Source organism: Amblyraja radiata, chromosome 7 (assembly GCF_010909765.2).
Source record: "Amblyraja radiata isolate CabotCenter1 chromosome 7, sAmbRad1.1.pri, whole genome shotgun sequence".
NCBI classification, from domain to species: Eukaryota; Metazoa; Chordata; class Chondrichthyes; order Rajiformes; family Rajidae; genus Amblyraja; species Amblyraja radiata.
In genome coordinates, this window is record NC_045962.1 from 46,180,597 (window position 1) to 46,203,482 (window position 22,886).

General features: G+C 43.4%; 1 protein-coding gene across 3 annotated transcripts in view; it reads right to left on the bottom strand.

Moving 5' to 3' along the window:
* plekhm3 (pleckstrin homology domain containing M3) overlaps positions 1-22,572 on the bottom strand; it is a 128,975-nt gene extending 106,403 nt beyond the window's left edge. For 2 of the 3 annotated variants that reach the window (XM_033024366.1, XM_033024368.1), the window contains exons 1-3: positions 22,471-22,572; positions 15,876-16,178; positions 11,660-12,510 (exon numbers count right to left, since the gene is read on the bottom strand). In XM_033024366.1, coding sequence (XP_032880257.1) covers positions 11,660-12,239 — 580 coding nt within the window. In that variant the 5' untranslated portion in view covers positions 12,240-12,510; positions 15,876-16,178; positions 22,471-22,572. The remainder of the gene's footprint in view (positions 1-11,659; positions 12,511-15,875; positions 16,179-22,470) is intronic. The other variant, XM_033024367.1, reaches the window with a different exon arrangement.
* Positions 22,573-22,886: the final 314 nt, after the last annotated feature.

A 22,886-nucleotide genomic window follows, 5' to 3' on the forward strand; every position in this document is an offset into this window, starting at 1 on the left:
TATCCAAGATGCTAAAAGTCAAGCTCTTCCAGTCCGTAGTCCTCCCTACTGCCCTCTATGCCAGTGAGACATGGAAAATCAATGTGAAGATGAAAAATAAATTGGATGCATCCCAACAATGCTGCTTGAGGAAGATCCTGAAGACTTACTACAGAGACCACATCACAAACGAGGAGATCTACCGGGAAACTGCAACAAAGCCTCTCAGAGAGGACATAGAGGTACGCAGGATGATATTTGCAGGACATGTACTCAGAATGTCACCAGAACGTGCACCTAAGATAGCAATGACATGGCAACCTGACGGAAGAAGGATAAGAGGCCGACCAAAACTCACATGGAGGCGAACATTCCAGAAGGATTTGGAAGCCCGGGACACAAGCCTATCGACGGTGAGCAACGTCACACATAACCAAAACGAAAAGCTTGCTGCCCAATGCACTCAACAGTGTGGGAGGAACTAAGTCTAAGTAAGTTTATGTATCATCCCTCGGTAACTGCAGCCCAAGAGACAGCTGAATCCAGGCCATTGATGACACAGCGGCACCGTATGTCTTCTCCCTTACCAGTCTTTTATTTTGCACCCATCTTGGAACAGTACCTGTGGACAAATGATACCATAGCAAAGCATGTGGGGAAATGATGATGGAGAAAAGGTGGTGGGGGTGATAGGGTAGGACGTTGAGAAACAAATATGTAGGGAATTGACGGAACACAATTCCAGGAAAGTTACCGTAACTTCCTCACCTGAAGTCTAGAAGGAAAAAATTGTTTGGGCATAATAGAAGATCTGTTTATGTTGATAGGGTAGAGTTTTAGTTTTAGTTTTAAATTCAAGCTAATTCTAGTCTCATTTTTGTGTACATCTAATGCCTAGGCAATATCCAGCAGGAATAGTGGCCAGGAGTGGGAAGCTTAGCTTTCCCCTTCAAGATGCACAGGGTATGGCTTCTAACCTAATCTGACATCGACCAGAGGTCAACCACTGCATTTACCCACATCTGTATGACAATGTTAACAGCAGGCAATTCCTTTAAGCCTTCAACTGAAATCTCAAGTTTTGTTACGCCTGGTAATTCGATTAGTATAGTATAGTATAGTATATCTTTATTGTCATTTTCCTGAGTACTCACATACCCAGAGGAAACAAAAAAAACGTTGCTCAACCAGTGTCCATTCAGTGTGCAGTAAAAAATAAATAGAAATAAAAATACATATATCATGAACAAATTAAACACTCTACTCTCTACTAAACATCAACAGGCATTCCGATCGGCAGCGGCACGATTGTGGCTCTGCTGCAGTGTGTCCAGCTTGGTGGTTGGTGCGTGATACTTTGGCAGGGGGCAAAGTCCGTTTATCAGTCTTATAGCCTGCGGGAAGAAGCTGAGGATCATCCTGCTGGTTTTGCAGCTAATGCTCCTGTACCTCCTCCCGGATGGCAGGATGGAGAATATGTGATGCGATGGGTGGTAGGGGTCTTTGATGATGGAGATGGCTCTGCTGATACATCTCTTCCTGTATATGTCCAGCAGGAAAGGGAGTGGAGCACCAATAATCCTGCTGGCGGTCTTCACAATCCTGTCTAGTTGGTGCCGTTCGTACGCCTTGCAACTCCCGAACCAGGAAGTGATGCCGTAGGTTAATGTGTTCTCGATTGTCCCCCTATAAAAAGTTTGTAGGTGTGTAATGGGGAGACCTGCTTTCCGTAGTCTTCAGAGAGGGTGTAGTCGCTGCTGGGCTCTCTTGACCAGTGCTGTGGTGTTGGTCGTGGACGTCAGGTCATCTGACAGGTGGAGTCCTAGGAACTTCACGCTGCTGACCCTTTCCACATCAGCTCCATCGATGTGCAGAGGTGTATGGTGTTGTTTTCCCGCCCTCCTGAAGTCAACCACCATCTCCTTAGTTTTTCCCACGTTGAGAATGAGGTTGTGGGATTTGCACCATCCTGTGAGCAGCTCCACCTCCATCCTGTACGCCGACTCATCACTCAGATTAAACTAGCCTGAGCATCTTGTCTTACCTCGCACTGTTTGTCAAATCGAAATAAAGCTTTTAAATATATACAATGAATTAACTGTCCACAATGTTGGATTCTGGAGGGTATGAGCAGAGACTTGATTGGCTAAATGGTCTCTTTCTTGCATGTGCTACTCCACAACACCATAAAATTATCTGCGAGTTTGAATATATACATTGGTATTCCATCATATGTTTAAGAAGGAACTGCAGCTGCTGGTTTAGACCGAAGATAGACACAAAATGCTGGAGTAGCTCAGTGGGACAGGCAGCATCTCTGGAGATAAGGAATGGGTAACGTTTTGGGTCGAGACCCTTCTACAGACTGTAAGTCAGAGGAGAGGGAGACATAAAGATGTGGAAGGGTAAGGTGAGAAAACAGATCAAAGGGGATGTTGGTGATGGAAAATGTAGAATGATTCATTGTTAGCTGAGGTGAAGGTGACAACTAGGCATACAATGAATAAAATTTAACCAGGAGGACAGTGAAACTGGTCAGAGAACCAGGATTGGGAGGGATGGAGAGAAAGGGAAAGCAAGGATTACTTGGTTAGAGAAGTCAATATTCATACCACTGGGTTGTAAGGTGCCCGCACAAAATATGAGGTGCTGTTCCTCCAATTTGGATTGGGCCTCACTCTGACAGTGGAGGAGGCCCAGGACAGAAAGGTCAGTATGGAAATGAAAGGGGGAGTTAAAGTGTTTAGCAACCGGGAGATCATGTAGGCCGAGGCGGACTGAGAAGAGGGGTTCAGCAAAACGATCGCAGAGATAGGCGAGACCAAGCGTAGGCTCGGCGATCATATCACTGAACATCTCCGATCAGGCCGCCTAGGCTTACGTGATCTATTTTCTATAGAGAATATAAATTATTCTCTGCTTCTTGTAATGCAAGCAAGGGCTCCCTCCCATTCATTACTGCTTCTCATACTTAATGAGAATTACATCCAGTAGACACATTAATCCCCTATTTGCTAGATAATATATATGTTTTGCCACTACACTTCCCCCATTAATCCAGTAATATACCTGTTCTTATTTTCACTCTGGCACATTTCACTTGGCTGCAGATGACAGTGGACCATTTCCCTTAACCACCCCGACCTACCACCATGTCCCACCCCCCACAATTAAATTAACAGTACTTCAAAAGATCTGCATTCAGGCAGATCAACAGTGGAGTCCAAGGTATATTTTGTTGCACAAGATAAACCCTCATTAGAGCCTGTATATTTTGAGCTTCACTATTTGGGATGTGGCTTTTGCCCATCGGGGTCCTTGCAGCCTATTTCTTGAATTGGAAAGGAAAATAAAGCTGGACAAAGGCGTTCTCGATTAAAATTAACCATTGTGCAATTGTTCCATAAGTATTGCAAAACCGAGAGCAGCTTATTATGTTTTAAGTATATTTTGAAAGGATTTACTGTCAAGTCATTTCATTAAAGGTGTGGTGTGAAAAGGTATATCAGATTATCAGAGTTTCATTGTAGTTGTATGTTTGTATTACCACAAACATGCAATTACAGTAAAACTATGATAACCTGCGATCCCACTATTTGGAAGAGCCTTGATTCCTGTGCTCTCTATTGACTGCCTGGGATCCTGGTTCCTGTGCTATCTTTAAGCTAACCAGGCTTTGTTGGTCACAGTCCTTGAAACTTGCCTGGTTCTGTTTCCCATGATTTCCTTGCACTTACCGCCGGTACCTTGTTTCCCATACTGCCTTTAAACTTAACAGATACACTGAAAAAAAATGTATTCTACAGTGGAGAATCTAAACTAAAAAGTGATTTCAAAATGTATTGGAGTATTTTAGAAGAACATCCAATAGACCAAAAAGAATTACTGATCTTGAACCAAAGTGAGCAGTAAAATAATGTCAGATTAACAGCGTTTCATAACATTAACCTAGTAAAAACTAGTTCAGCCAACCTGCACCACACACCAGCCTTGAACATTACACCAAAGCATTTTGTGGTCCCCTTTCCTCTTTTCTTTCACAAACCCAACCTCCAATATCACAACAAATCCTCGGCCACTTAAACTCTTAAGAAGCAAAACAAAAAGCTCAAGGAAATAAAGAAAAAAAATACTTGAAGGATTCCAGTTCCTCCAAACTCAGTTGCTCTAAACCAGACCAGGAGAACCCAGGGGCGATGAAGCAAAAACTGCAAATGATGATAATCTGAAATAAAAACTGGTGATATTGGAAACACTCCACAGATCAGGAAGTATCTACAGAGGGAAAAACTGCAACTAATGGAAATCTAAAATAAAAACAGTTAATATTGGAAATACTCCGCAGGTCAGGCAGTATTAATGCTTCAGGTTGATGACTTTTCATCAAAGTACCAGGCTGCTGAGTTAGATTGCATGAATTAAGATGTTCTATCTCGGTGCAGGAAGGAACTGCAGATGTTGGTTTACATCGTAGACACAAAATGCTGGAGTAACTCAGCGGGACAAGCAGCATCTCTGGATAGAAGGAACGGTCTAAACCCGAAACAATACCTATTCTTTCTCTCCAGAGATGCTCAGACCGCTGAGTTAATCCAGCATTTTATGTTCTTTCTCAGTAATTAGTTAATAAGACTCACAGGATGGCGACGGTGATAAATAGACAAAATAAGTGAAAGGAAACTGATTGTTACGCATTTCTTGTGTTAATGTTTTGAAAAATGTAGAGCTATGATCGGCACAAAGATCTCAATGAAATGTGATACAGGTTTACATGTACTTTCTTTCTATTTTACATGTACTTAGATATTTGTCATGGAGTCATGGAGACATACAACATGGAAACAGGCTCTTCGGCCCAACTCGTACAAGCCGTCCAAGATGCCCCATCTACTGTAAGATGGTTCTGTGTGTTTGATTAGCTCATAATCCCTCTAATCTTTTCCTATTCATGTATCTGTCCAAATGCCTTTTAAATGTTATTGTACCTGCACCAACTAATTCCTCTGACAGCTCGTTTCATATACCCATCATCTTCTGTGTGAAAAGATTTCTCTTTTGGTTCCAATTAAATCTTTCCCCTCACCTGAAACCTATGCCCTCTTGTTCTCGATTCCCCTACCATGGAAAAAAATACTGTGCATTCACCCTATCATGACTTTACACACACACCTCTAGAAGATCACAGCCTCCTGTACTCCTAGGAATAAAGTCAATGTCTGCCAATCTATTCATAGAGCTCAGACCCTCCAATCGTGGCAACATCCTCATAAAACTTCTCGACACTCTCTCTATCTTAATAACATCAGGCTTCCCATCCATCCCATATTCTCCAGAAATGCTGCCTTACCCACTGAGTTACTTCAGCACAGTGTGTTTTTTAATCCCAGCTATCCTCATTTCCCTTACTGAATGAAAGTCAAATGCATTCTTCACCACTCTATCTATCTGTCATGCCAGTTTCAGGATACTATATACTTTTAGAACCAAGGTCTGTAACTCTCCTCGGAACTCTACTGTGAAGGACCTACCCTAGTTCGATTTCACAAATAGCAAGACCTCACATTATCACCTATTTTAGTATAATTTGCAAACTTATTAATCAGACATCTTTAACATCTCCCTTAGTCAAGCCATTGTCCCCACATGCCTCAAAACTTCCACGATAATCCCCATAGCGAAGAAACCAGTGGTTGCCTGCCTAAATGACTACCGCCCTGTCGCCCTGACCCCAATAATAATGAAGTGTTTTGAACGCCTGGTGAAACCCCACATTACTGCCAGCCTCCCCTCATCGTTAGACCCCCTCCAGTTTGCCTATCGCCCCAACCGTTCTACAGAGGATGCCATCTCTACCACTGCTGCACACAGTACTCACGCATCTGGAAAACAAAAACACATATGCCAGAATCCTGTACATTGACTTCAGCTCAGCGTTTAACACCATCATCCCACAGAGACTTGTGGAGAAACTAACCCTGCTGGGCCTCAACACCACCCTGTGTCACTGGATCTTGGACTTTCTGACAGAGAGACCGCAGTCAGTCCGTGTTGGCAAGAACACTTCAGGCTCGATCACGCTGAGCACCGGCTCCCCTCAAGGCTGTGTGCTCAGCCCGCTGTTGTTCACATTGCTCACACATGACTGTGCTGCCAGATTCAGGGACAATAAGATCATAAAATTCGCGGATGACACAACAGTGGTGGGACTCATCAGCGGAGATGACGAATCAATGTACAGGGAGGAAGTAAAACAACTAGTGGACTGGTGCGGCAAAAATAATCTAGAATTAAATGTCGACGAAACGAAGGAGATGGTTGTCGACTTCAGGAGGACGCAGCCAAAGCATACACCCCTCAACATCAGTGGCACCACAGTGGAGAGTGGAGAGCATAAAGTTCCTCGGTGTGCAAATTACAGACAGCCTCACCTGGTCCAGGAACACCACTGCGACCGTCAAACGGGCCCATCAGCGACTGCACTTCCTGAGGAAACTAAAACAGGCCTCACTCCCCACCAACATCCTCAGGACTTTCTACAGGGGTACGGTGGAGTCTGTACTCACGTACTGCATAAATACGTGGTACTCCACCTGCAACTGCTCGGACAGGAAGGCTCTGCAGAGGGTAGTGAGGGGAGCAGAGAGGATCATTGGCGTCTCCCTACCCTCGGTACAAGAACTGTTCCAGAGCCGCTGTCTGAAAAAAGCTCAGAGAATTGCTAAGGACAAACTGCACCCCCTCCACATACACCTGGATCTCCTGCCATCAGGCAAGAGATATCGAAGCATCAAAGCCCGGACTACAAGACTGCTAAACAGCTTCCTACCACAGGCTGTGAGGCTGCTAAACAGTCACTCTGTACTCACAGTCACTTGATTCTGCGGCTGGCACGGACACTTTAATAACTGGCACTGGCCACTTTAATAACTGGCACTGGCCACTTTAATAACTGGCACTGGCCACTCAAATCAGCTGCCCCGGACATTTTATGATTGGTTTATTGTATTTTAACGTTGTGTTTTACCTGCTTTTAACTATTTATACTGTTCCATCAGGGACTGGATTGTTTTAGTATTATGTGTGAAATGTTTTAAATTTCATGTACGATGCTCCGCTATTCCCTGGGAAACGTCTTTTCATTTTGCACTGTACAACTGTTGCTTGCAAGATGACAATAAAGGTTGATTGATTGATACTTTGTACATTTTCGCACGATGTGTTTCATACTTTAGACACACGACTAGTCACAGGATTCCATTCCCAATTAAAAAAAACTTTCCCTCACCCTCTGCTTCCTACCATGATCCTGTTCATGCGGCTGTTGTTGTGGCTCACATTGTAGCGCCTGGGGCAGCACTTTCTTCAGGCCGCTGCTGCCGCGGGTCATGCCCGGTCACCATGCCAGGAAGCTTGGTCCACTCCCAGTTCCATTGCTTCCTCCTCCTCCCCTTGAGAAGGCAGCATACTCCACCTTGGAGGGTGTTTGCTGCTGTGGGGGAGAGGGAAGTGGGCAATTTGGCAGCTAGAGGGAGAGCGAGCCCCCGCATTGGCCGGGTACGTCTTTTCGATGGATCATAAAATTGGAGCAGAATTAGGCCATTCGGCCCATCAAGTCTACAATTCAATCATGGCTGATTTATCTCTCCCTACTAATCCCATTCTCCTGCCTTCTCCCCATAACCTCTGACACCCGTACTAATCAAGAATCTATCTATCTCTGCCTTTAAAATATCCACTGACGGCCTCCACAGCCTTCTGTGGCAAAGTAATCCAGATTCACCAAACTCTGACTACAGAAATTCCTCCTCATCTCCTACCTAAAAGAACGTCCTTTAATTCTGAGGCTATAACCTCTAGTCCTCGATTCTCTCACTAGTAGAAACATCCACTCCAAATCCACTCTATCTAAGCCTTTCACTGTTCTGTACGTTTCAATTAGGTCCTCATTCTTCTAAACTCCAGCGAGAACAGTTCCAGTGCCGTCAAAACGCTCATCATGTTAACCTACTCATTCCTGGGATCATTCTTGTATACCTCCTCTGGACCCTCTCCAGATCCAGCACATCTTTTCTCAGATATGGTGGACTGACGGCTGGGGGCAGCGACCACGTCAGCTGCACAGTAGGGTAGCTGATGGGGAGGGGCTCTCCGATGAAGAACGGCAGGTTTGACACCGAGTTTCAAGGTGAAATGATACGAGGTGAAATCTACAAAGTGAAATCAGCAGACTGAATCAGTCTGAAGATGGGTCCCGATGTCATCTATCCATGTTCTCCAGCAATGCTGCCTGACCTGCTGAGTTACACAGAAACATAGAAAATAGGTACAGGAGGAGGCCATTCGGCCCTTCGAGCCAGCACCGCCATTCATGGTTGATTGTCCCCAATCAATAACCCGTGCCTGCCTTCTCCCCATATCCCTTGATACCACTATTCCCTAGAGCTCTATCTAACTCTCTCTTAAATCCATCCAGTGATTTGGCCTCCACTGCCCTCTGTGGCAGGGAATTCCACAAATTCACAACCCTACTGGGTGAAAACGTTTTTTCTCACCTCAGTCTTAAATGGCCTCCCCTTTATTCTAAGACTGTAGCCCCTTGGTTCTGAACTCGCCCAACATTGGGAACATTTTTCCTGCATCTAGCTTGTCCAGTCCTTTTATAATTGTATATGTTTCTATAAGATGCCCCCTCATCCTTCTAAACTCCAGTGAATACAAGCCTAGTCTTTTCAATCTTTCCTCATATGACAGTCCCGCCATCCCAGGGATCAATCTCGTGAACCTACGCTGCACTGCCTCAATCACAAGGATGTCCTTCCTCAAATTAGGAGACCAAAACTGTACACAATACTCCAGATGTGGTCTCACCAGAGCCCTATACAACTGCAGAAGAACCTCTTTACTCCTATACTGAAATCCTCTTGTTATAAACATAGAAACATAGAAATTAGGTGCAGGAGTAGGCCATTCGGCCCTTCGAGCCTGCACCGCCATTCAATATGATCATGGCTGATCATCCAACTCAGTATCCCGTACCTGCCTTCTCTCCATACCCTCTGATCCCCTTAGCCACAAGGGCCACATCTAACTCCCTCTTAAATATAGCCAATGAACTGGCCTCGACTACCCTCTGTGGCAGGGAGTTCCAGAGATTCACCACTCTCTGTGTGAAAAAAGTTCTTCTCATCTCGGTTTTAAAGGAATTCCCCTTTATCCTTAAGCTGTGACCCCTTGTCCTGGACTTCCCCAACATCGGGAGCAATCTTCCTGCATCTAACATTCCATTAGCTTTCTTCACTGCCTGCTGTACCTGCACGCCAACATTCAGTGACTGGTGTACAAGGACACCCAGGTCTCGCTGCACCTCCCCCTTACCTAATCTAACCCCATTGAGATAATAATCTTCCCCCTTGTTTTTGCCGCCAAAGTGGATAACCTCACATTTATCTATATTATACTGCATCTGCCACGCATCTGCCCACTCACTCAACCTGTCCAGGTCACCTTGCAACCTCCTAACATCCTCTTCACAGTTCACACTGCCACCCAGCTTTGTGTCATCCGCAAACTTGCTAGTGTTGCTCCTAATTCCCTCTTCCAAATCATTAATATATATGGTAAACAGTTGCGGCCCCAACACCGAGCCTCGCGGCACTGCCTGCCATTCTGAAAAGGACCCGTTCACTCCTACTCTTTGCTTCCTGTCTGCCAACCAATTTTCTATCCATGTCAACACCTTACCCCCAATACCATGTGCTCTAATTTCAGTCACCAGTCTCCCGTGCGGGACCTTATCAAAGGCTTTCTGAACGTCTAGATACACTACATTCACTGGCTCCCCTTCATCCATCCTCAAAAAATTCCAGAAGATTAGTCAAGCATGATTTCCCTTTCTTAAATCCTTGTTAACTTGAACTAATCCTTTTACTGCTATCCAAATGCCCCATTATTACCTCTTTAATAATTGACTCCAGCATCTTTCCCACCAGTCAGGCTAACTGGTCTGTAATTCCCCGTTTTCTCTCTCGCTCCTTTCTTGAAAAGTGGGATAACATTAGCTATCCTCCAATCCACAGGGACTGATCCTGAATCTATTGAACATTGGAAAATGATCACCAATGTGTCCACTATTTCTAGAGCCACCTCCCTGAGGACCCTGGGATGCAGACCATCCGGCCCAGGGGATTTATCATCCTTCAGTCCCATTAGCTTACCCAATACAATTTCTCACTTAATGAAAATTTCTTTCAGTTCCTCTACCCCCTTAGATCCTCTGTCCTCCAGTACATCTGGGAGATTGTTTGTGTCTTCCTTAGTGAAGACAGATCCGAAGTACCTGTTCAACTCTTCTGCCATTTCCTTGTTACCCATAATAATTTCACCCATGTCTGCCTTCAAGGGACCCACATTTGACTTTGCTACTCTTTTTCCGTTAACATATCTAAAGAAGCTTTTACTGTCCTGCTTTATATTCCTGGCCAGCTTCATCTTTTCAGCCCGTATTGCCCATTTTGTTTCCTTCTGTTGTCCTATGAAAGTTTCCCAATCCTTTGGCTTCCGGCTGCTCTTTGCTGTGTTATACACCTTTTCTTTTAGTTTTATTCTATCCCTAACTTCTCATGTCAGCCACGTTTGCCTCCTACTCCCCTTAGAATCTTTCTTCCTTTTTGGAATGAAATGATCCTGCGTCTTCCGGATTATGCCCAGAAATTCCTGCCATTGCTGTTCCACCATCATTCCTGCTAGGATCCCTTTCCAGTCTACCTTGGCCAGCTCCTCTCTCATGCCTCCTTTGTTCAACTGCATCACTGACACTTCCGATTTAATCTTCTCCTTCTCAAATTGCAGATTAAAACTAATCATATTATGATCACTATCTTCAAGCAGTTCCTTTACCTCAAGTTCTCTTATCAAATCTGGTTCATTAGACAACACTAAATCCAGAATTGCCTTTTCTCTGGTCGGCTCCATTACAAGCTGCTCTAAGAATCCATCTCAGAGGCACTCTACAAGCTCTCTTTCTTGGGGTCCTGAACCAACCTGATTTTCCCAGTCTACCTGCATATTGAAATCCTGCTGCAACTTACACCCTACATCCGGGCTACTATTTGGGGGTCTGTAGATAACACCAAAAGTCTTCTTGCCTTTGCAATTCCTCAATTCAATCCACAGTGACTCCACCTCGTCAGTCCCTATGTCTTCCTTTGCAAGGGACTGAATTCCATCCCACACCAGCAGAGCCACCACCCCTCCTCTGCCCACCTGCCTGTCCTTTCGATAGGATGTATAACCCTGAATATTAAGTTCCCAGGCCCGATCCACCTGCAGCCACGTCTCAGTTGCTCCAGTACTTAATGTCCTTTCGTGTATTAACCATCATCTGCAGTTCTTTTATTTCCAATTACATATAATAATAATAATACATGACTCTGTTATAGCGGACAGTGGGCAATAACGACACCAGTCTCCTCCCTTTGGTCCGTCAATGCAAAAGGAACAAATAATTGCAGCATTGCAGATACATTCTAAACAAAATCTTATACAACTCTAGCTTAATCTACTTTGAAGTACAGTTTCCTTACGATAATGGCCAGTTTCAATTAGAGCCAGAGTCAGCAGTACATACTGTTTGGTGCAATAACAGGAAAATGAGATGACCCGTGATGTAGATGGGACTTACCATCTTTGCTGCGAGTGGTTATTACAAAGTCTCTATCTTTGCTAAAAGTGGTGCCAATTCCAGAGGGAGGGAACTTGTAGTCTGGAAGACCGCGAACTGGCGTTGTGCTAGATTGCAGCTGGTTATGTGATGGAATAATGTCGGACTGCGATCGGAAGAGCAATGGCTTGTTGGTTGACACGTCTTCAACTGGGTTGTTCCTCCTGGCATGATTGGCATTATAACCATTTGAGATGAAGGAACCTTCGCTGAATGAACCATCAGTCCTTGGCAGTTTTGGTCTGCTGGCTATGCTGACTGGTTTACTCACAAGTGCATTATTTCTCATTTCTATTTGCGTCGTTGTCTCTGACATGTTCTTTTTTTGAGCTGCAATTCTGGTGTCATCTATCTGGTGCGACTTTGCATTTCTCGCCTTAAGAATTTCATGTCCAATTACCACTGGGACCTCCTGAATGCCATATACTTCCTGTTTTGGAAGTTCTGCATGTCCCATTTGGTCATCAATGCCACTGAAAAGAAAGAATTCTTCTGTGGCCTCCAAAGCAGGGCTGATGTCATCTGCCTCCAGTGCCTCCATTAGCCAAGTACAGATTCACCAAGAGTTCAATTATTATTTTAAATGGTCTGGTTAAATGGATTACAAAATCTACGAGCCAAAGTTCAGCAGGTCTTTTCGCTTTGAAGGATTCCTTGAACATCAAAAAGTCGTGAGTTAATATCCCAGTCCTCCAACTCATCAATAGGCTGCGGCAGATTCAATTATGGGCTGTGCTTTTATCGCTTTTCATCCACACCATTCAATCCGTGAAGCACAATAAATCACGGTATGTCAATGTGCCAGCTCAAACCTATGCAAAGAAAGAGTTAGAGGTTCCCTTATCAGTCAATTAACCAGTTGAGAAGACAAATGTACTGGAGTAAAGTTATCAAAAATACATCTAAAATGCCAAAAACAAAAGCAAAATATTCCCATCACCTTGTAAAGTAACATTTTGTTGATGTGCTATTGTGGTTGGCAGTTAATATATCTGAATTCTCAAGTGTTTTCGCTTCAGGAACTGTCCAAACCATCAACAGGTTTTATGGAAATTCAAGTACGCTGTACCTGCTTTTAGATTACTGCTCATTTGTCAGTTTACCACCAATAAGAATATTCCTGGGCTGCCATATTTGGTCTTGCTTCTCAAAGATTAATTGCAATGCCCACATCAAAAGCACACCAGGGCCATTTTTCCAATTATTGTCCTTTTTGAGTTATATTTGAAGGTGAAACGTAGCTCTCCCCAGAAGAAAAGCAGAAATAGATGACTTTCATTGTATTTTCTTCTGTGATGACAGATTAAACATTAATTTATAAAAGTACAGATAAATAACTAAATTGGAACTATTTATAAAGTTAAAAATATAATAGGTCTTTTAATTCAGCAAACTATGAGATAGTGTAGAACTTAGCAATAAATCAGCAGATGTCCATGAGATTGATGGATAATTAGCGTTTTTTCTTCAAAAAGAACAGCTTAGGTATGGGAGTGGAGTAAACCACTCAAATAATTGAAACCAGGCATCTAACTGAAAGGTATATGCTTCATAGTGGAAACAATAAATGGTAGGGAATGAAATACATGCTGGAATCCAATCAAACAGTTAATATTTAGATTAATGGATATCTCTTTGTAAGTTACAAGCTGGAATCCAATTGAGGGACTTTGGCAGTTAGCCAAATCATGGCAGTAGAATGATCTCAGTTCCTGAGATTTGATAAAATCTTTCAGTTCCCTTTTTAAAAAATAATGTGAATTATGTTGTGCGTGGCTTTGTACACGTCCATCTTGAGGTTTTATTCCACCCTGTCGGCTCTATTTCTTCATGTTTCAGAACTTGCTGCTACTGCCCATGTACATGACTTTGAACTTGTTCTCTGAATCTATCCCAATTTTAAATGGCTGGGTTCTGTGCAGAATAGCTGTGTGTACAACATGGTCAGGTGGGGAAGGGATGATCGTGGAGCTAGAACAATCCCTGCCCACGAAATAGTTGAAAATCTTAGATGGGCAACTACTTCACAACCCCTGAATTGACTGGCAGACAATTTTGTGAAAAACTATGAAAGTTTTTGAATGAATGTTCCCAACATTTCAAATAAAAAAGAAGCAGAATTAGGGAAAGTAAACAACTAAAAAAACAAAGTAGAAATTTAATACCAAAAACAGTTTGAAACAATTAAAAACATTTGAGTTAACTTAATCAATTCAATAAAATGAGAGTGATACAGTGGCACAACTGCATACAGGAAATGTTTAGAGGGATATTGGCCATTTTAGTTGGGGCATCTTGATCGGGATGGATAATTTGTGCTGAAGGGCCTGTTTCCATGCTGTATGATTCCATGAAAGCAGCTGCTTCAAGGAAGCTGCAACATAAGTTCAATCCTGACCTTGGTTGCTGTATGTGTGGAGATTGTTTCTGGGCTGGATTGTTTCGACTCTAAAAATGTATATAACCGAATACTGACCGGGGTCCCTCACAGCAGTTCCTCTTCATAAAATTGAATGGAGCCACTCCTTTGGTGCCAAGTCTAAACTAGTGCAGACAGATACTGTAGCTGGAGTGCTTGAGAACTGCTGATCTCTGATACTCCACTGTTGGGGGTGGTCATTAATGGAGCATATTTAGGAAATCATTGACCATCACGTTTGAACATTTTCTGAAGGAAGGAAGCTAAATTGCAGTCACCCAAACCATCTTTCATTTCATCTGTTGATTTAAGATGCAGGGTGCCCAAGGGGTCACAATGCACATACCCAAAGTATGAAAACACCAAGTGTCACTGTGTTGAGGTGCTACCTGTTCCAGATGATGTGAAGAATGGGCCTGACCTCATTACTGTGCAATGTTCCATTGAATTGGACTTTGCTGCACTACCTGCCTATCACAGAAACATTTCTGCAGAAAAGCACATTTGACCATGTCCACCAGGGCTTGGTTAGCACAGAATGCCCTACAGACACTGTAGGAGCAGAACATGATTGATCCTTTGGGAAAGTTCAACTGTGCAAATGGTCAAATCAATTTGTCAGAAGGTCGCCGCCAGAATTCATCAACAAGCACCAAGATCTGGTAGTGGAGGAGCTCACCCTGCCAGATGCTTCCTGCATGGTCAGTCTCACTTCCAATGCATACCATCCTCAAAATGGCTGCAACGAGGATGAGATGATTGTGCACCATGTGGACTGTTTGGAAATAAATTCTGGAACAGAATGTAAGGATCTTTGTTGAAGTTTGTCCCAAGCAACTGCGTAACAGGGAATTCTCTGGTCTACTGATTGTTCCCAAGGTTGCACACTGAAACAAATATGAGGTGGTATTGTAAGATCATCAACTTAGTGAAAGGCACATATTGGTCTGAACTTGGTGGTCTTCCAGTACAATGAGATTTCCATGTGATTGCTGTCAACTGCCATATTCCAGGCTGCAGGAGTATATGTTGAGCAAGGCATTGAAGCTTGGAGCAGCCATTGCAGAGGCTTTGTAGGAAAGGACTTCAATCTAAGGCCCTGCTGCAACCAAGCACAGAAGGACTGGGTCCTGTATAGCAGCCGCACAAACACCTGAAATATATTTTGTTCAGAGACCACAAGAGTGTCATTGGTGATTTATACAGAGAATGCATTAACTTGACTACGAATCAACTGTATCAACAATACTATGATAGACTTGATTACACTATGAATGTGAAGAAAGCCAAATACAAGAAAGACAATTTCTTGTATATATATTTTTGATGAAAAAGTTTATTTCTGAAATTGTAAAAAAAAAAGCCAATACACCTTGATTTGGTCTCATCTTTGCCCCTTCAAATATAACAGAAGGTTGAAATGTGGTCGATACAGGATGGTGCAAATGAAGCTGAACAAGCTCGCTGCCTTGTATTTCCATAAGACATTCCAACACATATAACCACAATTGTAACACTAATCAATTTATGCAAAGCAAGGTCTGGAATAACAAAAAGAAATTAGATCATTATCAAATAATCTGTTGTTGTCTGTTGTCTTATCAGGGATAAATATTGATCATGTCACCATCCTGGTTTATCCTACTCTACTTCAAAATAAGATAATCGAGCAAAGGACCACAACTTTAATGGTCCAGTATTTTCTCAGTATTACATTGGGTGTATCATATCATATTAGCATCAGTAAAGCAAACTCACCTAAAGTAGATGAACAGTTTTTTATCATCAGTAGTCTTTGCTGCCCTGCGGGTTTTCTAGATTTTATTGCCTTTTTATCCCCCGATGTGGGATTACTAATTGCTGATGATGCACATCTCATTCCCAATGATTTAATTCATTCCCTCAGTCTTGCAAACGCAGCACTGGCACCATACTCTCCCCGAGATTTACTTTCATCATTCACAGGTGCCTTTGCGTAGAGACAGGCAGCAGCAGTCCGTGGACGAGAAATTCTCATCCAACATCCAGGTCCAGTGGTGTTCAGATCCAGAAGCAAACCCTCTGTGACAGAGCAGAGAGAAATAAAAATAACCATCCTTTTGGACCCGAGAGAGGTGACCTCATTGATTTCAGAGCACAGCAGTGATCACCATTTCAGAAGCATGTTGCAGAGAAAAAAAGCTTGCCCTCGTAAATCCCGGGGCATCAATATTAAATAGGCATTACGTAATCAAAAGCCAATCAAGTACTGCAACAGTGACAGTAGTAGAGGTAGAATGGAAGCTGCTGCAATTTTTGAAATAAAATGCCATGCAAATCTCTCACAGACTATTAATCTAAAGATGTTTATTAGCAACAGATTATCACCATTACAAATTTTGTGAAGATGAACAAAACTTTTACTGCAAAGAGAAAGTTTGGCAGGCAATTATATTGTAAACTCACAATATTTTCCCTCGGTGCAATCATTATCCCTCTTGCACCATCCTTTTCCAATCTTGCTTCTTGCTCTCATTAGATAACTTTCATTTAGTTCAGCTCCCTCCTATCCAGTGATATCCAGAACCTCCTTAACACTGGCTGTTTTCCAAAATCCCAGCCCAGCCCTCTTTTATTGTTCCTGTTCACACTGCCCCTCGGCAGATGCATATGGCCAGCTTCTACTTATATGGATGATTACACTCACTCCACCTAGTTATGGTTGAGCATTGGGAACAGTGGTGGCGATTGTTAAAAATGAAAATAATAATAGCACTACAAGCCCCAACCAACCCTTTTTAAAGCCAGGCTGAATTTTAGGTTACTCAGCAGCACAATAGTACAGCTGCTGCCTCACAGCACCAGAGATCCTGGCCTCAGGTGCTGTCGGTGAAAAGGTTGCACTTTCACCCTGTGGCCCCATGGGTTACCTCTAGTGGCTCCAGTTTCCTTCCAAAGCCTTTCGGGTTTACAGGTTGATTGGCCATTAAAGAATTGTCCCAGGTGCGCATCGAACTAATGTGAACAGATGATCGATGGTCGGCATGTACTCAGTGGGCACAAGGGCCTGTTTCCATGATGTATCTTTCAATTCAATCAATCAGTGTCTCAGGTGGGGAAGTGACACTGGAGTAGCAAAAGTGAACTGAGATCCTACAGTGCAACCTGGATCCAGATTTCAATCAAACTGACGTTGGGTAGAATGGGAATCTGTTTAGTTTGGATGAAATGGACACTACAGATGAAATAATTTAAATGCTTATGATAGTTTAGCCTGTTGTCCTGGGGTAGCAGAGGTGCTCCCTACCTCTGCAGCCTCTAATTGCAGCCTTTGGCTACCCTCAGCTGACCCTCACTAGGGATCTCCCCATCTCCACACCATCTTTCTCCAAGGACCATTCTGAAAGTCTGGTCTCTTTGTCATTTGTTTTCACATCTGATTACCAAAGGGTAAAGAAATGCCCAGAGTTGCACCAGAATTGGCATGGAGTAAAAGCATCAACCACTGTTTCAGAAATTAGTTTGGGAAAACTCACGGCAGACTGACACCATTATGAATGATGGCCACAGTCAGTGTGGACAAATGGCCTATTTCCATATGCTGCAACTCTGTGATACCAGTTCAGTTCTGTTCTGTTTCACTTGAATCAGGCTGGGACTACTATCCTAGCAAACTGCACAACTACGACTGCAGTTAAGGCTTTAAGCTAAATGGTGATGGTGGGGTGGATTCTGGCAAGGGGAATTATTGAAAGCTAAAGAAAAAGGTAAAAGGAATAGTTCAGCACGGAAATTTTATTGCAAAGCATCACATATCCAGGAAATCTGAAACTAAAAGAAAATATCAGGGATATTCAGTGGATTGGGCTACGTAATGGAGAGAGAAACAAAGTTTCAGGTTGATGGCCTTTTACAAAAATTAGAAAAATTAGGAGACAAGTGTGTTTTACATTGTCGAGAGGGAAGACTGGAGGGAACAAAGAGGTCTGTGATGGGGAAGAGACCAAGTTAGCAGCAGCTAAGAGGATGATGATAGTGATCTGTCTGGAGGAGTGCAAGTAGAGGATGAAGTGTGGCTTGTACACAGATCAATGAAAATTAATATTCACATTCAACAAGCAATGGTGAAGGCTGACGGTACACTGGCCTTTACTGAAAGATAATTTGAGTACAGAACAGATACTTCTTGCTCCATTTATATTGCAATTATTGTGCTCAGGAGGGATATACTGTATTTGCAATGAGAAAAAGTAGTTACAATTTCTGCAGATTGACAACTAGGATGTAGTTGTTGTATTTGGAGAGATTAAACAGACTAGTCTCAACCCCAAGTTAGGAAGCAATGGCCAAGAAAGCACACTAACGCCTCTACTTCCTTAGAAGGCTAAGGTAGGTCGGCATGTTCCTAACAACATTCACCAGCTTCCACAGATGTGTTAGATAAAGGATATTATCGGGATGCATCACAACATGGTTTGGGAACATAGACACAAAATGCTGGACTAACTCAGCAGGCCAGGCAACATTCTGAAGGGAAGGAATGGGTAAAGTTTCGGGTCAAGACCCTTCTTCAAAACTCCAGGTGCGGTCTCACCAGGGCCCTGTAGAAGTGCAGTAGGACCTCCTTGCTCGTATACTCAAATCCTCTTCCTATGAAGGCCAACACGCCATTAGCTTTCTTCACTGGCTGCTGTACCTGCATGTTTACTTTCAGTGACTCATGTACAAGGACACCTAGGTCTCGTTGCACCTCCCCTTTTTCTAATCCGACACCATTCAGATAATAATCTGCCTTCTTGTTCTTGCCACCAAAGTGGATAACCTCATATTTATCCACATTATACTGCATCTGCCATGCATCTGCCCATTCACCCAACCTATCCAAGTCACCCTGCAGCCTCATAGCATCCTCACCGTAGCTCACTCTGCCACCCAGCTTTGTGTCAAGAACAGTTGGGACCCTTCTTCAGACTGATTGTGGCGGTGGATGGTAGGGAGGTGAGAAAACTAAAAGAGAGATGCAACAGGCCAAAGCTTGGCAAGTGATAGTTGGATACAGAGGGAGTAGGGGGGGGGGGGGGGGGGGGGGTGGGGGGGGTGGGGGGGGAGTAGACAGCCAAATGGCTGGACAAAGACCAGAAATGAAAAGACAAATAACGAGATAAGGATAGAACAGATACGAATTGCAAAGCCAGAAGAAGGAATAGTGGTGGAATAGGTGGTGGGGTTGGTTCTCAAATGTATCCTGGTTAACATTTATCTCAGAATCAGTGCTGCTAGAAACAACAATCTGTTTATTATCACATCTGTGGAAGCAAATTGGCCGCCACGTTTCCTACATTATATGTAACCACACATCAAAAAGTAAGTCTGTGGCTGTAATGCAAATTGGCTCATCCAGGCAATTGAAAGTGGCATAGAGATGTATTTCTCTCTGCTACTCTCCACGATCAATAAATTACCGAGATCTCAGAAGCAAATCTCCAGCACTTTTACGTATTTGATGAAAAAAAGCCTAATCAACATCTCCTGCACAGATTTAACACAGGCATTCCTAACGCATGGAAATCAATGTTGTTCAACCTCAGATTTTGAAAATATTATTACCAGCTGTGGAACTTCTCCATTGATTTCAGACTTTAAGCATTGGGCAGTAAGAACACACCGTTCGTTGTAGCCAGGAAACAGTAACAAACACAAATATAGTATTTATTTCATAGAAGCATACTATTCGACCCACCAAGCCCATGCCAGTGGTCACAGTAAACCCACACTAATCCCATTTTATTCTTCAAGTATTCCCATGAACTCCTCAAAAAATCTACTATTCACCTATATAGGGCAATTAAGATTATTCCCAATAATTAAAACTGTCCACTCACTTGGATCTCTCTCCACAATTATTCAATACATCAGCACAGCACACAATATACAAGGAATTTGAGGGCTTCTTGAACACAACAAGCCTGCTACGATTCTGACTTAATTTCAAATATTCAACAGCATTTCTCATGGTAGAGACAGTGCAGCTCTCATAATGAGATGAGAACAGCGATCAAAGATATGGCTCTGGCGATTTAAAAGACCCTGCTTTCTGGAACAAACTGATTGGTCGTCACATTTCTCAATCCTTTCTAGCTTGACATTTTGTCCATATATTGTGTCCATATTTAACATAATTAGTTTATAAATTGTATCAATGCATCATAAATGACGGTATACTCACACCACAAACCTAACAGATCATGTATATACACTGTTTAAACTTTGGAATGCAACCATTCTCAATCCCATCGTAAATTTGCTTCTGCCTTTAATAGTATCATTGCTATCAGTGTCAGACACTGCGCAAATGATAGACTCATCATCTAACAAACCCAAGGTTGCAGATTTAATTTGGCTCCACAGATTGGCAAGCGTAACTTGAGGCTGGGATATCCTTTCCTATATATTTCTAGAATGTGAAAATAAATCAAAAGGTCCAGGATTTAATACCAATGTAGCTACCAGTTAATATGCTAATAACAACACATCACCGGATAGTTTATAGAATGGCAGGCAGTGACTAGTGGATTACTGCAAGGCTCGGTGCTGGAATGCAGCTATTTACAATATACATCTATGATTTAGATGAAGGGATTCAAGTAACATTAGCAAATTTGCAGATGACACAAAGCTGGGTGGCAGTGTGAACTGTGAGGAGGATGCTATGAGAATGCAGGGTGACTTGGACAGGCTGGGTGAGTGGACAGATGCATGGCAGATGCAGTTTAATGTGGATAAATGTGAGGTTATCCACTTTGGTAGCAAAAACAGGAATGCAGATTATTATCTAAATGGTGTCAAGTTGGGAAAAGGGGAAGTACAACAGGATCTGGGAGATCCTTGTTCATCAGTCAATGAAAGTAAGCATGTAGGTACCACAGGCAGTGAAGAAAGTGAATGGCATGTTGGCCTTCATAACAAAAGGAGTTGAGTATAGGAGCAATGAGGTCCTTCTGCAGTTGTATAGGGCCCTAGTGAGACCACACCTGGAGTATTGTGTGCAGTTTTGGTCTCCAAATTTGAGGAAGGACATTCTTGCTATTGAGGGAGCAGCATAGGTTCACAAGGTTAATTCCCGGGATATGCTGAGGGAATGGAGCGGCTGGGCTTGTATACTCTGGAATTTAGGATGAGAGGGAATCCTATTGAAACATATAAGATTATTAAGGGTTTGGACATGCTAGAGGCAGGAAACATGTTCCCAATGTTGGGGGAGTCCAGAACCAGGGACCACAGTTTAAGAATAAGGGTTAAGCCATTTAGAACGGAGATGTGGAAACACTTTTTCATACAGAGAGTTGTGAGTCTGTGGAATTCTCTGCTTCAGAGGGTGGTGGAGGCCGGTTCTCTGGATACTTTCAAGAGAGAGCTAGATAGGGCTCTTAAAGATAGCGGAGTCAGGGGATATGGGGAGAAGGCAGGAACGGGGTACTGATTGTGGATGATCAACCATGATCACAGTGAATGGCGGTGCTGGCTGGAGGGGCCGAATGGCCTACTCCTGCACCTATTGTCTATAAATAAAAGTATAGGATTTTCTGACGTGTGTTGCTGTTGCTGTACATACCTGCATTTAATTTATTGCACCCAGCAGTAGTTTACATAATTCTTAAAGTAGAATCAAACACAAATCAAGGTATTTATCAAGCACTTCAGTCACAGTAAGTAAGCCTAATGCCAGAATGTGGATTAATTGACCCCTGCAGCTCCAATAACTTGCTAATGTTCACATGCAACAAGATATCTCGGAAGGGCTGATCAGGTGTAGTGTGAAACACATATGCTATTTGGCCCCACTTGATAAACCCTGTCAAAATATCCCTCCCCCCTTATCCACCAGCCACGAGTAAACAACAGGTGGAAATGGAGGGGATGGATAGAAGTGAAACTACACTTTGGAGGTGGCTGGAGGCGAGGTTGTGGAACGAGGCGAGATATGAAGGTGGCAAGGGAAATTGGAACGAAAAAACAAGTTGTAAGTGGAGATCTTCCGAGGATGCACAAAGAATGAAGCGATGAGGAGGGAGATAACGGCTGGTATTCAAGGGGTGGGACACAGTTGTTTGTGGGACACAGACGGGTTGTTATGAACAAGAGAGGGGATAGGAAGGTAGAGAAGAATCAAGCCGGTTCAGGGGAAGGAGGGAACAAGGGGGTTGGTACAGATAGTGGAGGCAGGAGAGATTGAACGGCGGGAGGGGGAGGATAGGGAGGACAGTGGGGAAAGGATTGACAGATAATTGATGCTCGGGGTAGTGGGGGGCTCAGGCGGCGACCGTCATTGAAGTAGAATAAAGAGGAGGGAGGGAGATGTGACATGTAAACAAACCGGCATCAAAGTCCCGCCATCGCGCCTCCTCCTCCTTCTCCGCCGCTGTTCCAGCCTCAGTCCTTACCCCCACCGGCTCTAACTCGGCAGCCGCTTCCGCCACTGCCCAAATCGCGGTTACACACACCCCACGGTCCCAGCGCCACATCGCAAACCCTCCTCCCCGCTCAGCCTGGTCGAAGAGAGCGCCTGGCAAAAGGTCCGCCTCAGCAGGAGCGACCCACTTTGCGAAAGGACGTGTCTTGCACAACCTATTCATTTTATTCTTGTAATTTGGAAAATTCTGCTCACTTATTATCATACCAGTGCAAAGAACTAACATGGAATAAATAAGCCAGTCTGAAGAAGAGTCTCGACCCGAAACTTCATCCATCCATTCCTTCTCTCCAGAGATGCTGCCTGTCCCGCTGAGTTAC